This window comes from Triturus cristatus, chromosome 3_1 (assembly GCF_964204655.1).
Source record: "Triturus cristatus chromosome 3_1, aTriCri1.1, whole genome shotgun sequence".
NCBI lineage: Eukaryota > Metazoa > Chordata > Amphibia > Caudata > Salamandridae > Triturus > Triturus cristatus.
In genome coordinates, this window is record NC_140583.1 from 681,274,386 (window position 1) to 681,290,879 (window position 16,494).

The 16,494-nt window shown below is 47.2% G+C and overlaps 1 protein-coding gene across 1 annotated transcript in view; it reads left to right on the top strand.

Moving 5' to 3' along the window:
* Positions 1-16,494, top strand: part of MRPL21 (mitochondrial ribosomal protein L21) — a 103,397-nt gene that overhangs the window by 48,514 nt on the left and 38,389 nt on the right. Inside the window, exon 2 of the mRNA XM_085644757.1 lies at positions 12,175-12,232. Within this exon, the coding sequence (XP_085500883.1) occupies positions 12,175-12,232 (58 nt within the window). The remainder of the gene's footprint in view (positions 1-12,174; positions 12,233-16,494) is intronic.

Sequence of the window (16,494 nt, forward strand, 5' to 3'; positions counted from 1 at the left end):
CTATCTCGCTCCTCTCCTGACTGGAGAAGCACAAGCGGCCTACCAGATGGTGAATAAAGACGGGACCACCACCTACACAGTGGTCAAACAGTACATCTTGGACCGGTTGGGTGTGGATGAAGAAACACACAGGCTACGGTTCCGTCAAGAGCGTGGAACCTCGGGGAACTTACCAAAGACACTGTTTTATAAACTGAAGGGAGCAGCAGACCTCTGGCTCAAACCACAGGAAGCCAGCATGGAGGAAGTCATGAACAAGATCTACCTCGAACAATTTCTTGAGGCACTCCCGTATGCAACCCAGCGCTGGCTGACACAACACGCAGGTTTAACCCTAGAACAAGCAATTGAAATGGCGACCTCTTACGCCAGAGCACAAGGCCGACCCTCCGTAAGAGAACCAGATAAAAATATTCGAACAGCCGCCCCTGGCAAACCAGAGAAAAAACCCCTGAGACCAATACCCGAAGCCCCACGTCCCCGTGTGTTTCGATCAGAAACCCCGACGTACTCGGGGCCCCAATGTTATGAGTGTGGAGAGTGGGGACATATAGCGCGGTACTGCCGCAGGAAAAGGGAAAAGGAGGAAGAACCTGTGGACGTGAGCTATGCACCCCGCTCTGTCCTTTTCGCCCAAGAAACAGGGCCTGTGTTCTATGTAAGTGTGTCTCTCAACGGGAGGGTTGTATGGGCTCTCCTTGACTCAGGATGTAAACACTCGGTTGTGAAGCAGGAGCTGATAAACCATTCTTGTCTTCTACCTGGGAGGACCGTACATATTAGATGCATACATGGGGATGTGAAAGAATACCCTCTAGACAGGCTTTCCTTGGGTACCGATTTAGGATTACAGTCAGAGGTGGTGGTGGGGGTATTAGAGAGTCTCTCTGAACCGCTAATTATAGGGATAGACATCCCGTGTTTTGGCCCCCTGATGCATGACGCCCTGAACCCAACAAAACACAACATTCTTCTCACCCCCGAGCCCTGGGCTAGGGATAACCACTTCCGGACGGCCCAATTGAATGATGCCAGCCTCACCCACGCATGGCAAAAAGCACGAGACCACCAAGACCCTCGGAATAGGGCGTATCCCACGTTCATAGAGCAGAATGGTCTGCTGTATCGACTGCCTAAACCGGATGCGATCCACCAGCTGTTGGTCCTTTTGGGGTTCAGGGACCAAATCCTTTTTTTTGCTCACGCCCATCTGTTGGCAGGACATTCCGGAGCAGAAAAGACGGGGCAGGCCATCTTACAACATTGTTTTTGGCCTGGGGTGTATGCACAAGTCCAAAAATACTGTCAGGAGTGTCAAATTTGTCAGCGACGTAACCCCTACGTCCCCCCTCCAATTCCCCTGCATCCCTTGCCCATCATTGGCACTCCCTTCGATCGGCTGGGATGGATCTTATAGGGCCATTACCCAAATCAGGACGCGGACACCAGTATGCCTTGGTATTAATAGACTATGCCACAAGATATCCAGAGGCCTTCCCCCTCAGAGCAGCCACCTCCGCCGCCATCGCTCAAAGACTCGTGGAGGTGTTTTCGCGCATGGGGTTCCCCAGAGAGATCGTTACCGATCAGGGTACCCACTTCGTCTCTAGACTAATGAGACAGGTATGCGACCAACTACAAATTAAACATATAAAAACATCCGTGTACCATCCCCAGACAGATGGGTTGGTGGAGCGCTAAATGGTAGTCTAAAGCTTACCTTAAAGAAACTTCTGTCTGGGGATGGGGAAAAACTGGGACCAACTACTCCCGCTGGCCCTGTTTGTTCTCCGTAGCCAAACTCAAGCCAGCTTAGGGACATCTCCCTTTGAGTTGCTCTTTGACCGAAAACCGCGGACCTTACTCGAAATCACAAAGGATAGTTGGGAACGGGAGGGACTGCAGGAAGCTGAAGCATTACTCGACTATACCCGACAGCTACAGACTAGGCTACATAAGCTCCGATCGTTAGCCCATAACCAGTTAGCCGTAACACAGATCAGACAAAAAAGCTTCTACGATCGTGGCACAAAGTGGAGAGAGCTAAGCGTAGGCGACTGGACTTTGGTACTTTTACCCACTTCCTCCCACAAATTGAAAAAAGAATGGCAAGGCCCTTTTAAGGTAATCCGAAAAATAGGAAAAACCACCTATATACTACAGCTAGCAGGGAACAAAACACAAATGTACCACATCAATCTTTTGAAAAAGTGGTTAGGGCCCCCTCCACCCATGGCTCATACTGTGTCCATGGCCTCCTACATACCCCACAGTGTCAACGAAACCCCCACTAATCCGGATCTCTCGGCTTCACAAGGCGAGGAAATCCGCTCTCTACTTCTTCGCTACTCCGATGTTTTCTCTGATCAGCCAGGGAGAACTCGCCTTGCGGAACATTCCATCCCCACCCCCATCAGGGGTCGTTGTAAAACAAAAACTGTACCGGATACCCGAAGCCCAACGGGTAGCATTTCAGGAGGAAATCTCCCGAATGTTGGAATCGGGAGTAATAGTCCCATCACACAGCAGTTGGTGCTCCCCAGTGGTCCTCGTGCCAAAACCGGATGGTAGCATCCGGTTTTGCATCGACTTCAGGGCCGTAAACCGAGTGTCTAAACAGGACGCCTATCCCCTTCCTAGGGTGGATGAACTGGTAGAACGCCTTGGTGAGGCCAGGTATATAACAACGATCGACCTCACCAAGGGTTATTGGCAGATCCCGTTGGCCCCCGCTGACAAGGAGAAAACCGCGTTTTCCATCCCTTTCGGCCACTACCACTTCACAGTCCTCCCTTTTGGATTGCATGGGGCACCGGCCACTTTTCAAAGACCCATGGACACCCTCTTGGCCCCTCACCTGAAGTATTCGGCGGCTTACCTGGATGATATTGTGGTGTTCAGTAAGACCTGGGAGGAACACCTGATACTCTTAGGCGACATCCTTGGTAGCCTCAGACAGGCAGGGCTACACGTCAACGCAAAAAAGTCGAGGGTGGCCTTTCAGAAAGTCAGGTATCTGGGGTATCTCTTGGGGGAGGGACACATCGCACCCCAGACCGAGAAAGTGGCCGCCATACAGGCTGTCCCATATCCTAAAACCAAAAGAGACTTGCGTGCGTTTTTAGGGTTGGTGGGCTACTACCGCAGATTCATAGCCCAATTCGCTAATTTAGCGGGACCCCTTACCGATCTCTTGCGCAAAACACACACATCGCCCCGTCCGATCAGGAAGCCTATGCCTTTTAGGCCCTAAAGGATGCACTAACCTCCTCCCCTGTACTGATGACCCCGGACTTTGGTAAACCCTTTATTCTGCAGACGGGCACCTCCGGCGTTGGGATTGGGGCGGTCCTCTCCCAACAGGACGGGGATGGGCATGAGCGTCCCCTTCTTTATCTTAGTCGCAAATTGTTTCCAAGGGAACAGGCGTACTCAACGGTGGAAAAGGAATGTCTGGCAGTGAAGTGGGGGGTGGACAAGCTCCGTTATTACTTGGAGGGCAGGCCCTTCGTTCTTTATACGGACCACACTCCCCTTACCTGGCTACAAAGGAACCATGGCCATAACGAACGCATCCTCCATTGGTTTCTGGCCTTGCAGCCATACCACATAGATGTCCGTCATCAAAAAGGGGTGAACCAGGGGAACGCTGACTTTCTCTCCCGATTTCCTTGTTCCCCCGATCGGGGTACTCCAGGGGGTGGTTAAGATTGATGAACATAATTTGAGACATCTTTCTACCTATAAATGGATGTATTAAGGCACTGTAGAGGATTCTTAGCAAAACTCAGTCATTGCATTAAAAAAAACAAGCTCTGGTAAAGTCAGCAGGGCATGCCTCTCGAACCTATCTGGTTTGGCAATGTCTTGTGGCCATGCTATACAGCAGAGTTACCAGGTTAAAAAAGGCACAATGATGCAGCCGCACTGTTTTGTAGACACGCGCATGCTGGATTACTCATGCACACCTACAAAATGTATACATTTAGAGATGAGTAAAAAAGAAATAGAACTCGCTTACAAGCCAAACAGCCTGGCAGCATATTGTTACCTGGTCCTCCACAAAAAAGACCACAGGTGTAGGTAGCAGCAGGGAGCGTGTGAGTGGGATGGGGTAGCAACAGGGAGTAGGTGGGTGGGAGGGAGCGTAGGTGGCAGCAATGGGGAGCGGGCTGTTGGGAGAAGGTAAAAGCACACGAATGAGACAGCAATGTGGGGGAAGCACACAAGGGCGATCGCAACACGGAAGGAATAGTGGGCAAGCATACTGCAAGAGAGGAAGACAGCTGGAATATACATGCACTCTTGTAGCGTTGTGTCACGGGGTCATCACGGAGGAAGGACGGGGTGGAGACATTAACGATTGTTCGTTTCCACCCCGCCCACAGGACACATACGGTCCCGTTAATTCGGACTGGAGCTTCCCGGAGGCGGGGTCTGTTGATCCGGCGTCAGCAGCAGCGGACCAATCCACGAGGGGGCTGGCAAGTAAAGGAAACCCGGAAGAACACGACGGCGCGAAAGCCGGTGGCGGAGTCGGAGTTGGAGAAAGGGAGTTTGAGTCGGAGCGAGGAGACGGAGAGAAAGGAAGAGGATCGAGTGAAGGAGGAGGAGCAGGAGAGAGTGGAGCCGAGCAGGCAGAGGTGCCAGGAGGCCAACGACCCCGCGACTCGCCCTGCCACGTTTCAGGAGGAGCGTGGCTGGGAAAGGTACGGGATCGAGTGTTGCGTTTGTCTTTTGCACGGAGAGGGACCAAGTAGTATAGGTTGGGGAGGTCACGGGGTTGTGTGAGCGTGGATTTTCTTTTTTTTCTGTCTTTCTCCCCTCACACGTACTCTCTCTACTGCAGCACAGCCTTACGTTTTTGAGCACAAAGATGCGGTGGTAGCCCCTGGTCACCCCTCACTCCCGTACCCCTTTCAAACCCTGTGCAGCAAAACAAACCTCTCACCCGTGTGTTCCCGTGTTTGTGGTTCTTTCCCCTCTCTTCGGAGCCTCGGACGGGGACCACAACGGGGAGGAAGCGACCAACCCTGGGATTGCGAAGCGGGAAGACTTCAACCCCCTCGACAGCTGTGGAGTAAAGACGATTGCACAATAAAAGAAACCTACCTTACACTGGTGTGCCGTAGTTCATTGTCCCCTACCCATGGGCACATTTCACACGTGCTTAACCAAAAAGAAAACAAGCATTGAAAATGCAATAGGTCTCGCCTTTCATTAAGTTAAAGCCATTTGCTTTTCTACTGGTATTGTATAGCAAAGCAAATGGCTTTAACTTAATCAAAGGCGAGACCTATTGCATTTTCAATGCTTGTTTCACATATTTCTCCAGGATCAAATAAATCGCTTATTTTATCTGAGGTGAAGGGAGCTGCTCAAGCAAGGGTTTAATGTTTTTTCCTCTCTCCATTCATGTAGAATAGATAACACACATTTTTTTAAAATCTTTACTGTGGTGATCAACAAAGCGATCTGCCTATAGTTGCTTGGTATGTTTAAAGGGCCTTTTGTATGTAGTGATAGGATGATACTACCCTTCCAGGAGCTAGGAACCTCTCCTGTGTAATTGCAACAACAGAAGAATGCCAATGAATAAGAGGGTCATAGGTGTAGATCCAATGGGGAAGGAGTTTAGATGTTCAATAGTGCAGACAGAGTGGCATAAGATGTAAGACCAGCGTCCGCATGAGGTGTGCAAGGCTGGCCTGGTTCGAGCGGTGGGACGCCCACCCTAACCTGGAGAGACGATCCCGCCCAACTCGGAAGAGACGTAAACATCCCCCTATGCGTGGTTCAGCCAGTGGCCCCTTCACAGGAACCCAATGCAAATGGTAAAAATGCTTTTATAAAAGCTGTGTCAACACTGACACAACATCAGCACCAGGAACTTCCTAAACAAGGCAATTGTCTGTGTATCACGTAGAGCAAGTTCGTCGCAGGCGGTGGACTTAGATCTGCTTTGGAGAGGCACAGAGCCAGTGGGGGGTTGGGGGAGGGCAGCTCGGGGGCTCGGGGGCAGCGGGGTGGTCAGGGGCTGCAGGATCAACAATTCAAAAGACTACGGAGGTCAAAATGAAAAGACATTTATTGTCCAAACTGAATAAAATAACAAGGAAAAAGTCGCCAGGCAGCCGCCTGATCGTTATGGGGCCATGTGTTTGGCACCATAAAGATAAGAAACCTTTTACTTCAGAAGGAAAGCAGGTGAGGCCGTCCAAGTGGGACGGCAGAAAAAGCCGAGCGAAAACGTCACAACAAGCTCTTTTCCAATGGCTGGCCACCGTTTAGCATAAACGGTGACGCCAGCCAATGGAAAAGAGGGGTGGGGCTTAAAGCCCCTTACAGAAAATACCTATAAACATTAAATCTCGCCAGCGAGACTGCGCATGTGCGCAGCCTACGCTAGCGAGACCTAAAAAGTAGGGCACAAAAAGTAATCAGTGGAAATACACAAGTAAAGGAGCTACACTCTAGAGCAGCGGTACTCAAAGTACGGCCCGCGGGCCAGTTGCGGCCCGCCAGCCCTTTCCATGCGGCCCTCGAGTAAAACAACAGACAGTTGGCAATCAACTGCAATTCCGCCTGTTGTTATTCCTCGGGGGCCGCATTCACTGGGTAAAGAAGCATCCGCAAAACCAGTGCCTCGCAAGCAGAGGCGCAACTAGAGCTAAATTTCGGCGGCGGGGGGAGGGAGGGGTGAATCTTTAAGCTTTAGGCAGAGTGGAGCTGATTTCGGGGGAGGGGGGGGGGCCTGAATCTTTAAGCAATAGGCAGAGTGGCGCTGCAGGGCCTCTTAGAAGGGGTGAAACAGCGAGGCCTCATTAACATGCAAATGGTCTTTTAAAGACCTGTGAAGTGCTCGGGTGCGGCTGTGTGTGCGCAGCGAGGCTGTCTCATCCCGGCTGCCACACGCGACGGGGGTGGGGGGGGGGGGGGTGCTGAAGCCCTTTGAGTCCAATGGGTGTTGCGCGCCTGATGGCCTGTGTTACCCAAGCAACCTCTCGCAGATCCTCTGCCCTTAAAACTCGATGGGAGATAAGACGAGTGAACAGCAGCGCAAGGACCTGCTTTTTCAGCAGTCTCTCCTCTGCGGGCCGCACACCACCGTAGGCATCTCTTATGCCTCTCACCAGGGCCCACGAGCCTCGATTTGCTCCTACCCCTCTGTGGCGAACAGGCTAGCATCGCTGGTGCTGCCCTACCTGCGGCCTCACAATGCGGCCTCCCCAAACCCACCCAAGCCCGGGAAGCTGTCTCATCCCGAGCTGCCACACAGCGAGAGGGAGGGAGACAGCGAGAGGGAGGGAGACAGCGAGAGGGAGGGAGACAGCGAGAGGGAGGGAGACAGCGAGAGGGAGGGACCGAGAGGGAGGGAGACAGAGGGAGGGAGACAGAGGGAGGGAGAGAGGGAGGGAGGGAGAGAGAGGGGGATGGAAGACAGAGGGACACAGAGGGAGACAGGGAGAGAGAGAGGGAGACAGGGAGAGAGAGAGGGAGACAGGGAGAGAGAGAGGGAGACGGAGAGAGAGAGGGAGACAGGGAGAGAGAGAGGGAAACAGGGAGAGAGAGAGGGAAACAGGGAGAGAGAGAGGGAGACAAATGGAGGGAGATGGAGGGAGATGGAGGGAGACAGAGGGAGACAGAGGGAGACAGAGAGAGGGGGAGACAGAGAGAGGGGGAGACAGAGAGAGGGGGAGACAGAGAGAGGGGGAGACAGAGAGGGAGACAGAGAGTGAGGGAGTGAGACAGGGAGGGAGGGAGACAAAGGGACACAGACAGAGGGAGACAGAGAGAGAGATGGATACCGGGAGAGAGAGAGATGGATACCGGGAGAGAGCGAGATGGAGACAGGGAGAGAGAGAGGGAGACGGGGAGAGAGAGAGGGAGACAGGGAGAGAGAGAGGGAGACAGGGAGAGGGAGAGGGAGACAGGGAGAGAGAGGGAGACAGGGAGAGAGAGAGGGAGACAGGGAGAGAGAGAGAGGGAGACAGGGAGAGAGAGAGGGAAACAGGGAAACAGGGAGAGAGAGAGGGAGACAGAGGGAGATGGAGGGAGACAGAGGGAGATGGAGGGAGACAGAGGGAGATGGAGGGAGACAGAGGGAGATGGAGGGAGACAGAGGGAGATGGAGGGAGACAGAGGGAGATGGAGGGAGACAGAGGGAGATGGAGGGAGATAGAGGGAGACAAAGGGAGGGGGAGACAGAGAGAGGGGGAGACAGAGAGAGGGGGAGACAGAGAGGGAGGGAGACAAAGGGACACAGACAGAGGGAGACAGAGAGAGAGATGGATACCGGGAGAGAGAGAGAGAGACCGGGAGAGAGAGAGTCCCTGTTTGGCAGTATGTCGTATGACCAAATGGGCTGCTCTATATGAGACAGCACGTTGCGTACGATATACTGCCAAACAAGGACTCTGGGAACTTACATTCGCATACTACTGACTGTGTGAGCCTCTGAGGAAGAGAGTCATCGAAACGCGTCGGGCTCAGTCAGGTGTGAATAATTATAGGCAAGCGCGACGAACCATACCTAATAAAAGCTTGTGGGGAAAAGCAGCTTGTGTTCAAGTGCGGTTCTTCTGATGGACAAATCCCCAATGAACTGTATACATGTGTGTGTGTGTATGCTGGGTCTGGTGGCTCAGTGGACGAATGCGTCCGCTGCAGGGGTCTGTGTTCAACCTCATGGTCAGTTTTTTTTAGTTGCTCTAGCCCCGCCCCCTCCACCACTGACCCCGCCCCCACAGGTGCGGCCCTCGGCCACAAACCACACTGTAAATTTGGCCCCCGAGAGAAAGTTTGTGAGTACCCCTGCTCTAGAGGAAGAACAAACACAAGAAGACGAAGAAAAGACCACACAAGCTAACGAGTCAAAAGCATACAAATGATCTAACCAATGGTACGCAAGGGGCAGAGTCTAAGCCTAAGTATGCAGACAGTAGGGCTCTATATGTTGTCTGGTAGGCAAGACCTAGAAAGAAGTATGGGGCTCATGGTAATTGACAATGATATTACAATTGTTTCTTTGATCCATTTGGATGACTGTTCTTTAACCCTAAATTCTTATCATTAAATATTTGTCTCATCAAACACATGGTGCTGAATATCCTCCATCATGCAAGACCCCCAGGGAAACTTTCCTGAACCCTTTTTAGGTTTTACCTGAACAATACACATGCGCTCTCAGCGAAACCTGGGGCTTTGTGTGTCCATGCTGTGGAGCATTGACCAAGTGAAGCTTCCTATTTGCGGCCAATGTCCTTCCACTGGCCTTGGGTACTTTTTTTTTTAAGTGCCTCAGCAGTCCCTACCCTCCTTCAACTGTTGCTACTCCCTCCCCTGTGTTGCTTTCCCCACCCACATCCTGCTGTCCTTTGTTTCTTTCCCACCCTACTGCCTTCCTCACACTGTCCGTTGCTTCTTTATCACCAACCTTCCTTCAGGTGTCCGTTGTTGCTTTACCACTCCCTCTCCTTCCCCCGGAGTCTGTGCTTGCTTTGCCCCACCGCCCGCTCGCTGCACGTGTTTGTAGCTCCCTTCCTCCCGCATTGTTTTTACACAAATTGCACAGCACATAACAAATCAAGTTCTGATGAGACCTTATGTACTTTTTGAGGGTTTTGGAACCTTATGGTTTGGGGAAGGTCTGTGCCACCCTTGCATACTTAGCTATCAGGGTACAGTAATATCAATGTACCATGGAACACGTGCTGATGGATGTCTTGTCCAGAGTTGGAGTATATCCTGACTAAGGGTATTGTGGGAAAGGTGGCCTAGAATGAACGGAGAGGTAAAAAATGGATAGATAATGAGTGGAAAACAGATTAATTACCTTATAGCACCCCTTACAGATCTGGAAGGTTCCAGCAAAGTGTGAGAGATGCTGGTCTTGGGTTTCCTTAGGCCTGTGTAGAGCCTTACGGAGGAGGTGTAAAAGCGCTCTAATGCCCTTGTGCCTAGTTTATGCAATATAAAACTGCAAAAAACATTAATCTGTATAATTTGCCAGAAGAGAGCAGAATTGCATTGATCGTGGAGGATCATTTATCAAAATGTATAATTAAATTTTTGCATGATGCAACAACATCCAGTACCTTCAAGACCTTGAGTGAAATCGTTTCAATTGAAGGTCTATGTGTGCGGTGGTCACGGATAACAGGGTTGGTGGAAGTTACAAGACTTATTAAGTTAGAGAAATTGCATGCTGTTAGTAGTGAACTTGGGTTCTGGTAAATATGCAAGAGTTTCACCCATTCTGTGTCTGTTGAGAAATGGATTGATACATAAAGGCCATGTTACAAATGAAGTGCTTTTTAATGAAGTATTGTTTAATATTGTTTAATAGAATTGCCTAATTTGAGTGATCTAAACATTTTATATTAGCAATGTAAGGTAAGAATGTACATTGGTGTGTATTCACTCACAGTTTGTGTATTTATATTATCTGTTAATTTATTTTGCTTTACTTCTGTTCACAAGCGCAATATGTAAATTTGCATATGGTTTAAATGTATAAAATAAGATCTAAGTTTATTAAGCGGGTATCCATCGTACTGCATAGTAAGTCAAGGTACAATTAAGAGGCCGATTCCAATGTGGTCAGACACAGCTCCCACCGTCGGTCGGAGCCATTCCGACTGCACCCGAATTGCTCTTTCAGATTCCTTTCCGACTGACCCATTTTGATGGGGTCGTTGGGAAGGAATCCGAACCGGATTTCTGAATGGCCTCTGACAGGCTCGGAGAGCCTGGCTGCCATTCGGAAATCCTCCATCAATCCCTCGGGCGGCTCTTTCCGGCCGAGGGATTCCGATGGAAGATTCCCACAGCCTTTCTGTGCCGGCCTTTCCGACACAGAAAGGCTGTGGGAATCCTACCTTGGGGGTCCCCAACAGAGCCCCCATCGGTGCCAGGCGTCCGAATGGCAGCCTATGGGGCACCTGTTGATCCCTGCACCCAGTAGCAGGCACCTTCAGGGGTTGGGTCACATCCTACTTCCTGGGCTGGAACCGATGACAGGAGGTCTTCGGTTCCAGTTCCCAACCGATGTCGGACAGACTCCGGTCCGTCCGACATTGGAATCGGCCCCTAGGAGTTGCACACAGCCTCTCGAGAAGCCGATTAGCAAACTATACAACTTTTCTTGTTGTCTGATGTGGCTATAACTGATACTGTTTGCTTCATACCCAGACTGGTAACAGCCATAGGTTTGCATGATGCAGAAAGTCTCATTCAGTAGAAGCCTTGCTAACAACTTCTTGGGAACATTCTGAAAGCTTCCCTGGAAATGCATTTCGCACATTGCTTACCATTGTCTTTGTATTTTGTAGTTCAAAGTTGCTTGCTTTCTATTTGCTGGCTTCATTTGTTTTAGGCTGTTCAGCTTGAGTTTATTCTTCCAGTGGAGCATAGCCTATTAACTGTATTCTTCCACCAGAGCTCGTTTTCTGTAAACAGGCCTTTAAATCTTATTCTTATCTTGTTACAGTTACTATACATTCAAATATAGGGGTCAAATGTCAGGCTCTGTCTTCTGCGGGAGCTTGGTGTTTACTTTTCTTTCTCTGACTTCAAAGTAAGAATATTTATGCAACAATCTTGCTTTGAAAGGAAAGGCTTTTTTCTAGCTCACATCAAAATCTAAGTCTGTAAATGAACTGTGCAGATATTTCAGAATATATCAGAATAAGGAAAGCACAAATAAAGCACGTAAAAAAAAATCTAATGTTTAGTGGAAACATATATTTTAATACGATCAAAACAATTCAACATACTAAGTGATGACATTTCTACACATTATCTTTTTGTGCGCTGTATACTTTTATTTCTTCCACGCTCTACCACTCCACGACACTTTACTCCACTCTGTTCCCCTCCACTCTATACCCCTCCACAACGCTCTATACCACTCCACTTTATATAACTCTACGACACTCCACGGCACTCTACACCACTAACTTTAAGCCATGCTGAACAGCATCTACACAGGTGTACATCATGGCTAAAACAAATTGATAAGCCAATAGCTCTTATATAGGCGAGACATGTTGGCTTTGACAATGCTTGTTTTTATTTGGTTTCTGTTTGATAGATTTTCTGCATATGCTACACATCGTTGCTTTCTCTATCTGTTGCACATTTTTTAACAGCCTTCGTTTTATTCTTCCCCAGATTACGCCACATCCTCAATACAAAGTCGGCGTTTACAGAGCACATCACTAGAACCAGGGTAATGTGATCCTATGTTTTGTTGTTAGTCACTGAGCTGAACCTTAAAATTTCACTGCAAAATACAACCGCTAAGCAGCAGTTTTTTTTTTAAGCCTTCCTGACTTCTAACTACTGTATTATGAAATGTGCTACAAGGTGTTGGAAATTAATGATACGTGAAAATGTTTTCCACTGATGAATATTGATATTCATACTTTTCTTAACCTGTGGATCCTGCCTCATTCCTCCCTATGCCAACCCTACCTGAGGCAAGGTTTAGATGACATTGTTTCTTAACTTGTGAGTACAGCCATGGCATATGCTTATATTAAGGATTCAAATATAGGGTTGCACTAATCTATATTCAAAGGTTGGATAGTCAAGAAAATTGCTTTACCGTTTGTTGCTTTCTTAAGATGGCCGTTCGCGACAGGAAAACAATGGAGGGGGCGTTTCAGCTACTTAGCCATGTTTTATATTATCCATGTTTGATGAATTATTATGGTTTTAATATTCTTATTCATTGCATCATACTGAGACCAATATATTGTGATAATGAATTAATGTATCTTTCTTATTGTATTATTTTATCTTGTTCTTTTATGATCTTTTTTTTAAATCGAATAAAGATTTGCTGATTGATTAATGGATTAAACCTTTTATGGACTAAATAAATGTTGCTCACAGAATGATTATAGGAAACGCAGTTTTATTAAAACATTCTTAAATAGGTCCAACTTAGCAGACATTTTGTTGGGTCAAAGAACAACATAGATTAGATAATTGTGCATTCATTTTACCAATCTTGTGCCAATAATACATTTTAGCCTAGAAAACTGACGGGGACTTTTAACGTTTTTTTTCCCTTCCTCTCCTTGGAGTTGTGGCACTATATTGGAGCACCTGCACATATTGTGACTATATTCCCAGCAGTATTTACCCAATAATTATTTCAAATAAAGTTACTAAACCATCACCTTGATGTACGCTTTTGTTTTTGGAGGTATTTTATTATTTCAAGACATATCTGCAGGTGGGTTTTCATTCATAGTGTATTATTGTTTAAAATAAATACTTGCCCCACTCGTTGTTGTGAATTTAATCACCTCCCATGGTGGGGACAACTACATTATGTGCCATCCCACATAAGCAGAATATTTTGCCTACAATAAAGATACTCTTTGCTGAACTTCTAGGCTTCTGCTGGAGAGTAACAAAGAAAACAATATTGCTATTGCTCTGGAGAGTGCCAAAGAGGATGATATTATTCATTTCGCGCTCTTATGTGACTTTTGTAGCGTTAATCTTTGAAAGAGGCCCTTTTGCTCCCATTATTAATATGTACATGGATTAAGAGGTGCGAAGACATAGACATGCTCATCTTCCGTCTATTCATTTTATTAAAAAAGGCTAACCAATAAACAGCTCATTAACTAAGAGCTCAAAAAAACTTGTCCAACCAGAAAATGAGGTAAGGATAGAAATATTCTCCCTGAATCGTGAATAGAGTAAACATTTATTCCCATAATAAGTTTAATATGAAGCGTAAAACATTTGATGACGTGCAGTTTTCTATAGAACTAGCTTGTTAACAAGTACATTATGGAAACCTATCTTACATAGTTCTCACTCCCTACATCTTTGGTTTCCTTAGGTAAATGTATCCAAGAGGGTTACTAGAAATGCCTATCTCTGCCCACTTCCGTTTTGCTGGGAAGTCTTTACCTGCTGCGGTGTCAGATAAATGCCTTGAAACTCACTGCCTGGAAGCGGTCATTTGAGTACTGCACTCTCTTTCATTACTTGAGCCTCGGCGTTCTTACTTTTAAACCTCTCCCATCTCCTAGTTTTCTAGCAGTTTTTATTATGTTTTCAATATGGTGCTCATCTTCACAATAATTTGATGATCACAAGCAATGTGCATAGCCAGGTTCCCTGGGTGCTGTTTTTTTGCATTACCTTTTTATTGTGCATTTCTTACTGTCCTTTGAATTGCTATAGTGCTGTACATATACATATATGTCCTCTATGGCTTCCATTGGAAACCTCTATCGTGAATAATCCGATCGAAATCCAGTTGTTTCCTGCTGTGATGTAACAGTCAAGGGCATACCTTCGGGGGTGTTTGGGGTGGAACACCTCACTCAATACATTTTCATTCATATCATGGCCCATAGAAACATTTGGGTATAATCTAGGATTGGCACCAAGAGAAAATTACCAGCCATGTGTTCACGTTTTATGATTCTAGCAAGGACCTGGCATTACTCTTAAGTAGAACTTTATATCAAATCAGGTTTATTCATTTAAAAAAAATATAGTATAGCATTTCAATCTGTGTTTCCTTTAATTATCAGCAAGGGGTCATTAAGGCTCATGTAGAACACATTTAAAAGTGTTTTCTTACATTTACTGTTTTAAAGTACGTTCTGATAAGGGGGGAAAATATCGGTTTTAGGTGATTTTCCTAGTTTTTGTACTGGCAGGGACATTAAAATACCAATCGTGACGATATAAAACCGGGCAGATGGCAGCCCTAGTCTGATCGTTAGTGACCTGTCTCAGCCTGCAGCTGTGAGATTGTTCACCATAATGTACATATTTGTTGTGCGGGCGGGGCCCAGGACGTGGATGTGGTTTTGGAATTGTGTGCCAGCCCTGCCTCACTCGCACTGTATGCCGGGCTAGATGACCCCTATAACTTGACGTGCATGGTGGGCGTAAGCATGCCAGAGGGGCTCACAGCTCTCTAGACGAGTCTTCACGGTGGGGCTCAGGTCAGGAGTCCAGTCATTTTCAGCCAGTCAGATGTAGGGGCTTCTAATTACACTTTATTTCTGTCCCCCACACCAGTACCTACTTCCCACTCTCAAAGCCATGTGTGTAACGGAGAATTCTGGAACTGCAGTTAGTGATTTTTGATGGTACATGGGTCGGAACACAAATGAATCCTTCACCTTTAAAGAGATTAGGTTGGTTGTGGGATCATCTTCTTGCTAAGACTATACTCTGACTCTCTGAAGCACCAGACCCCCCAGCTTTCTTCAGGCTCTCTCTTTGCATGTCCGTGTTATCCATTCATCCATGCACTGTGGGACAGAACGCCCTGTGTCCAGTGTGGTGGTGTCAGGGTGATGATAAATTTAGCACCGTATTGATGCAACTTTTCCACTGCATGTAAACATAGGCAATGAATGGTTTTGTAGCCTAAGCAATATAGCTCTGTGGTTAATTCTTTTGTCGCTCCGATCCTCATTCACCCTGTGGGTCACAAATTATAATTAGAGGTGTGCAAAATGCACGTAAATTACAAAACTGGCATTAAGTGCTCTATTATAGCGTGATAAAATGTGAGAACACATTCACACTAAGCAAATAGTGTAAAAACACTATGTCGCGAACAGTCACTTGCATTCTGGTTGCTTTCGTAGTCTTACAGTAAAAGTTTGCTGGAAACACAGCACATGCCATAATTTCAGGAATGTCACATAACCATCATAATGTGAAATTCGGAAGATTAGACTGACATAGGAGACATTTCTTCCACGCCCAGTTACAATCCTGGAAAACTGTGTAAAGGGTTATGCATCCACTGCAAACAGATGCTTTAAATGGACAAGCCTTGTGTTTAGTGTCTGAGTAAAGATGTGCATTCACATGTTTAAGTACAAGATAAAAAAAAGTTTAGTAACTGTCTAATGCACTTTGTAAATAAATAGTAGACCATCTCACTGATTTTTCTGTTCACTTATGTTGAGCCTTAAGGCCTTATGTATATATTTATGCTGCCATATATGCTTAGGAGGTGCCCAGTTCGATCACCACTTCACCCCCATTTAACAGAACCGAGGCAATGACCACATACCCACCCCTGCTTGGGTTAGACCCTCGTCGTATTTAGTTATAAAATTCAACATTGAAATCTAACATTTCTCACCTACCAAAGAATAACAGATTATAAAAAATATGTACACCGTTGTTTTATTCAAGCCATGCTAACACAATTCCAACTAACCTACAAAAATTAAGCAAACCAGGCATCAACAGAAATAATTACATGGGCCAGACATCTTAATACGGAAACCAATCCCCACACTTCGTCTCATCCAACTTACACTGAAACCGCCGACATCTACGCCAGGCGACCCCAGGACAAACCTCCCACAAGTGACACTAGTCTTGATCTCGCTCCCCACAACCACCAAACTGTGGGGTCTCACTCTAGCAGTGAGAGCAGGGTCAGAAGTTCCTGTGTGGCGCACAGCCACACAGCACCTCGCG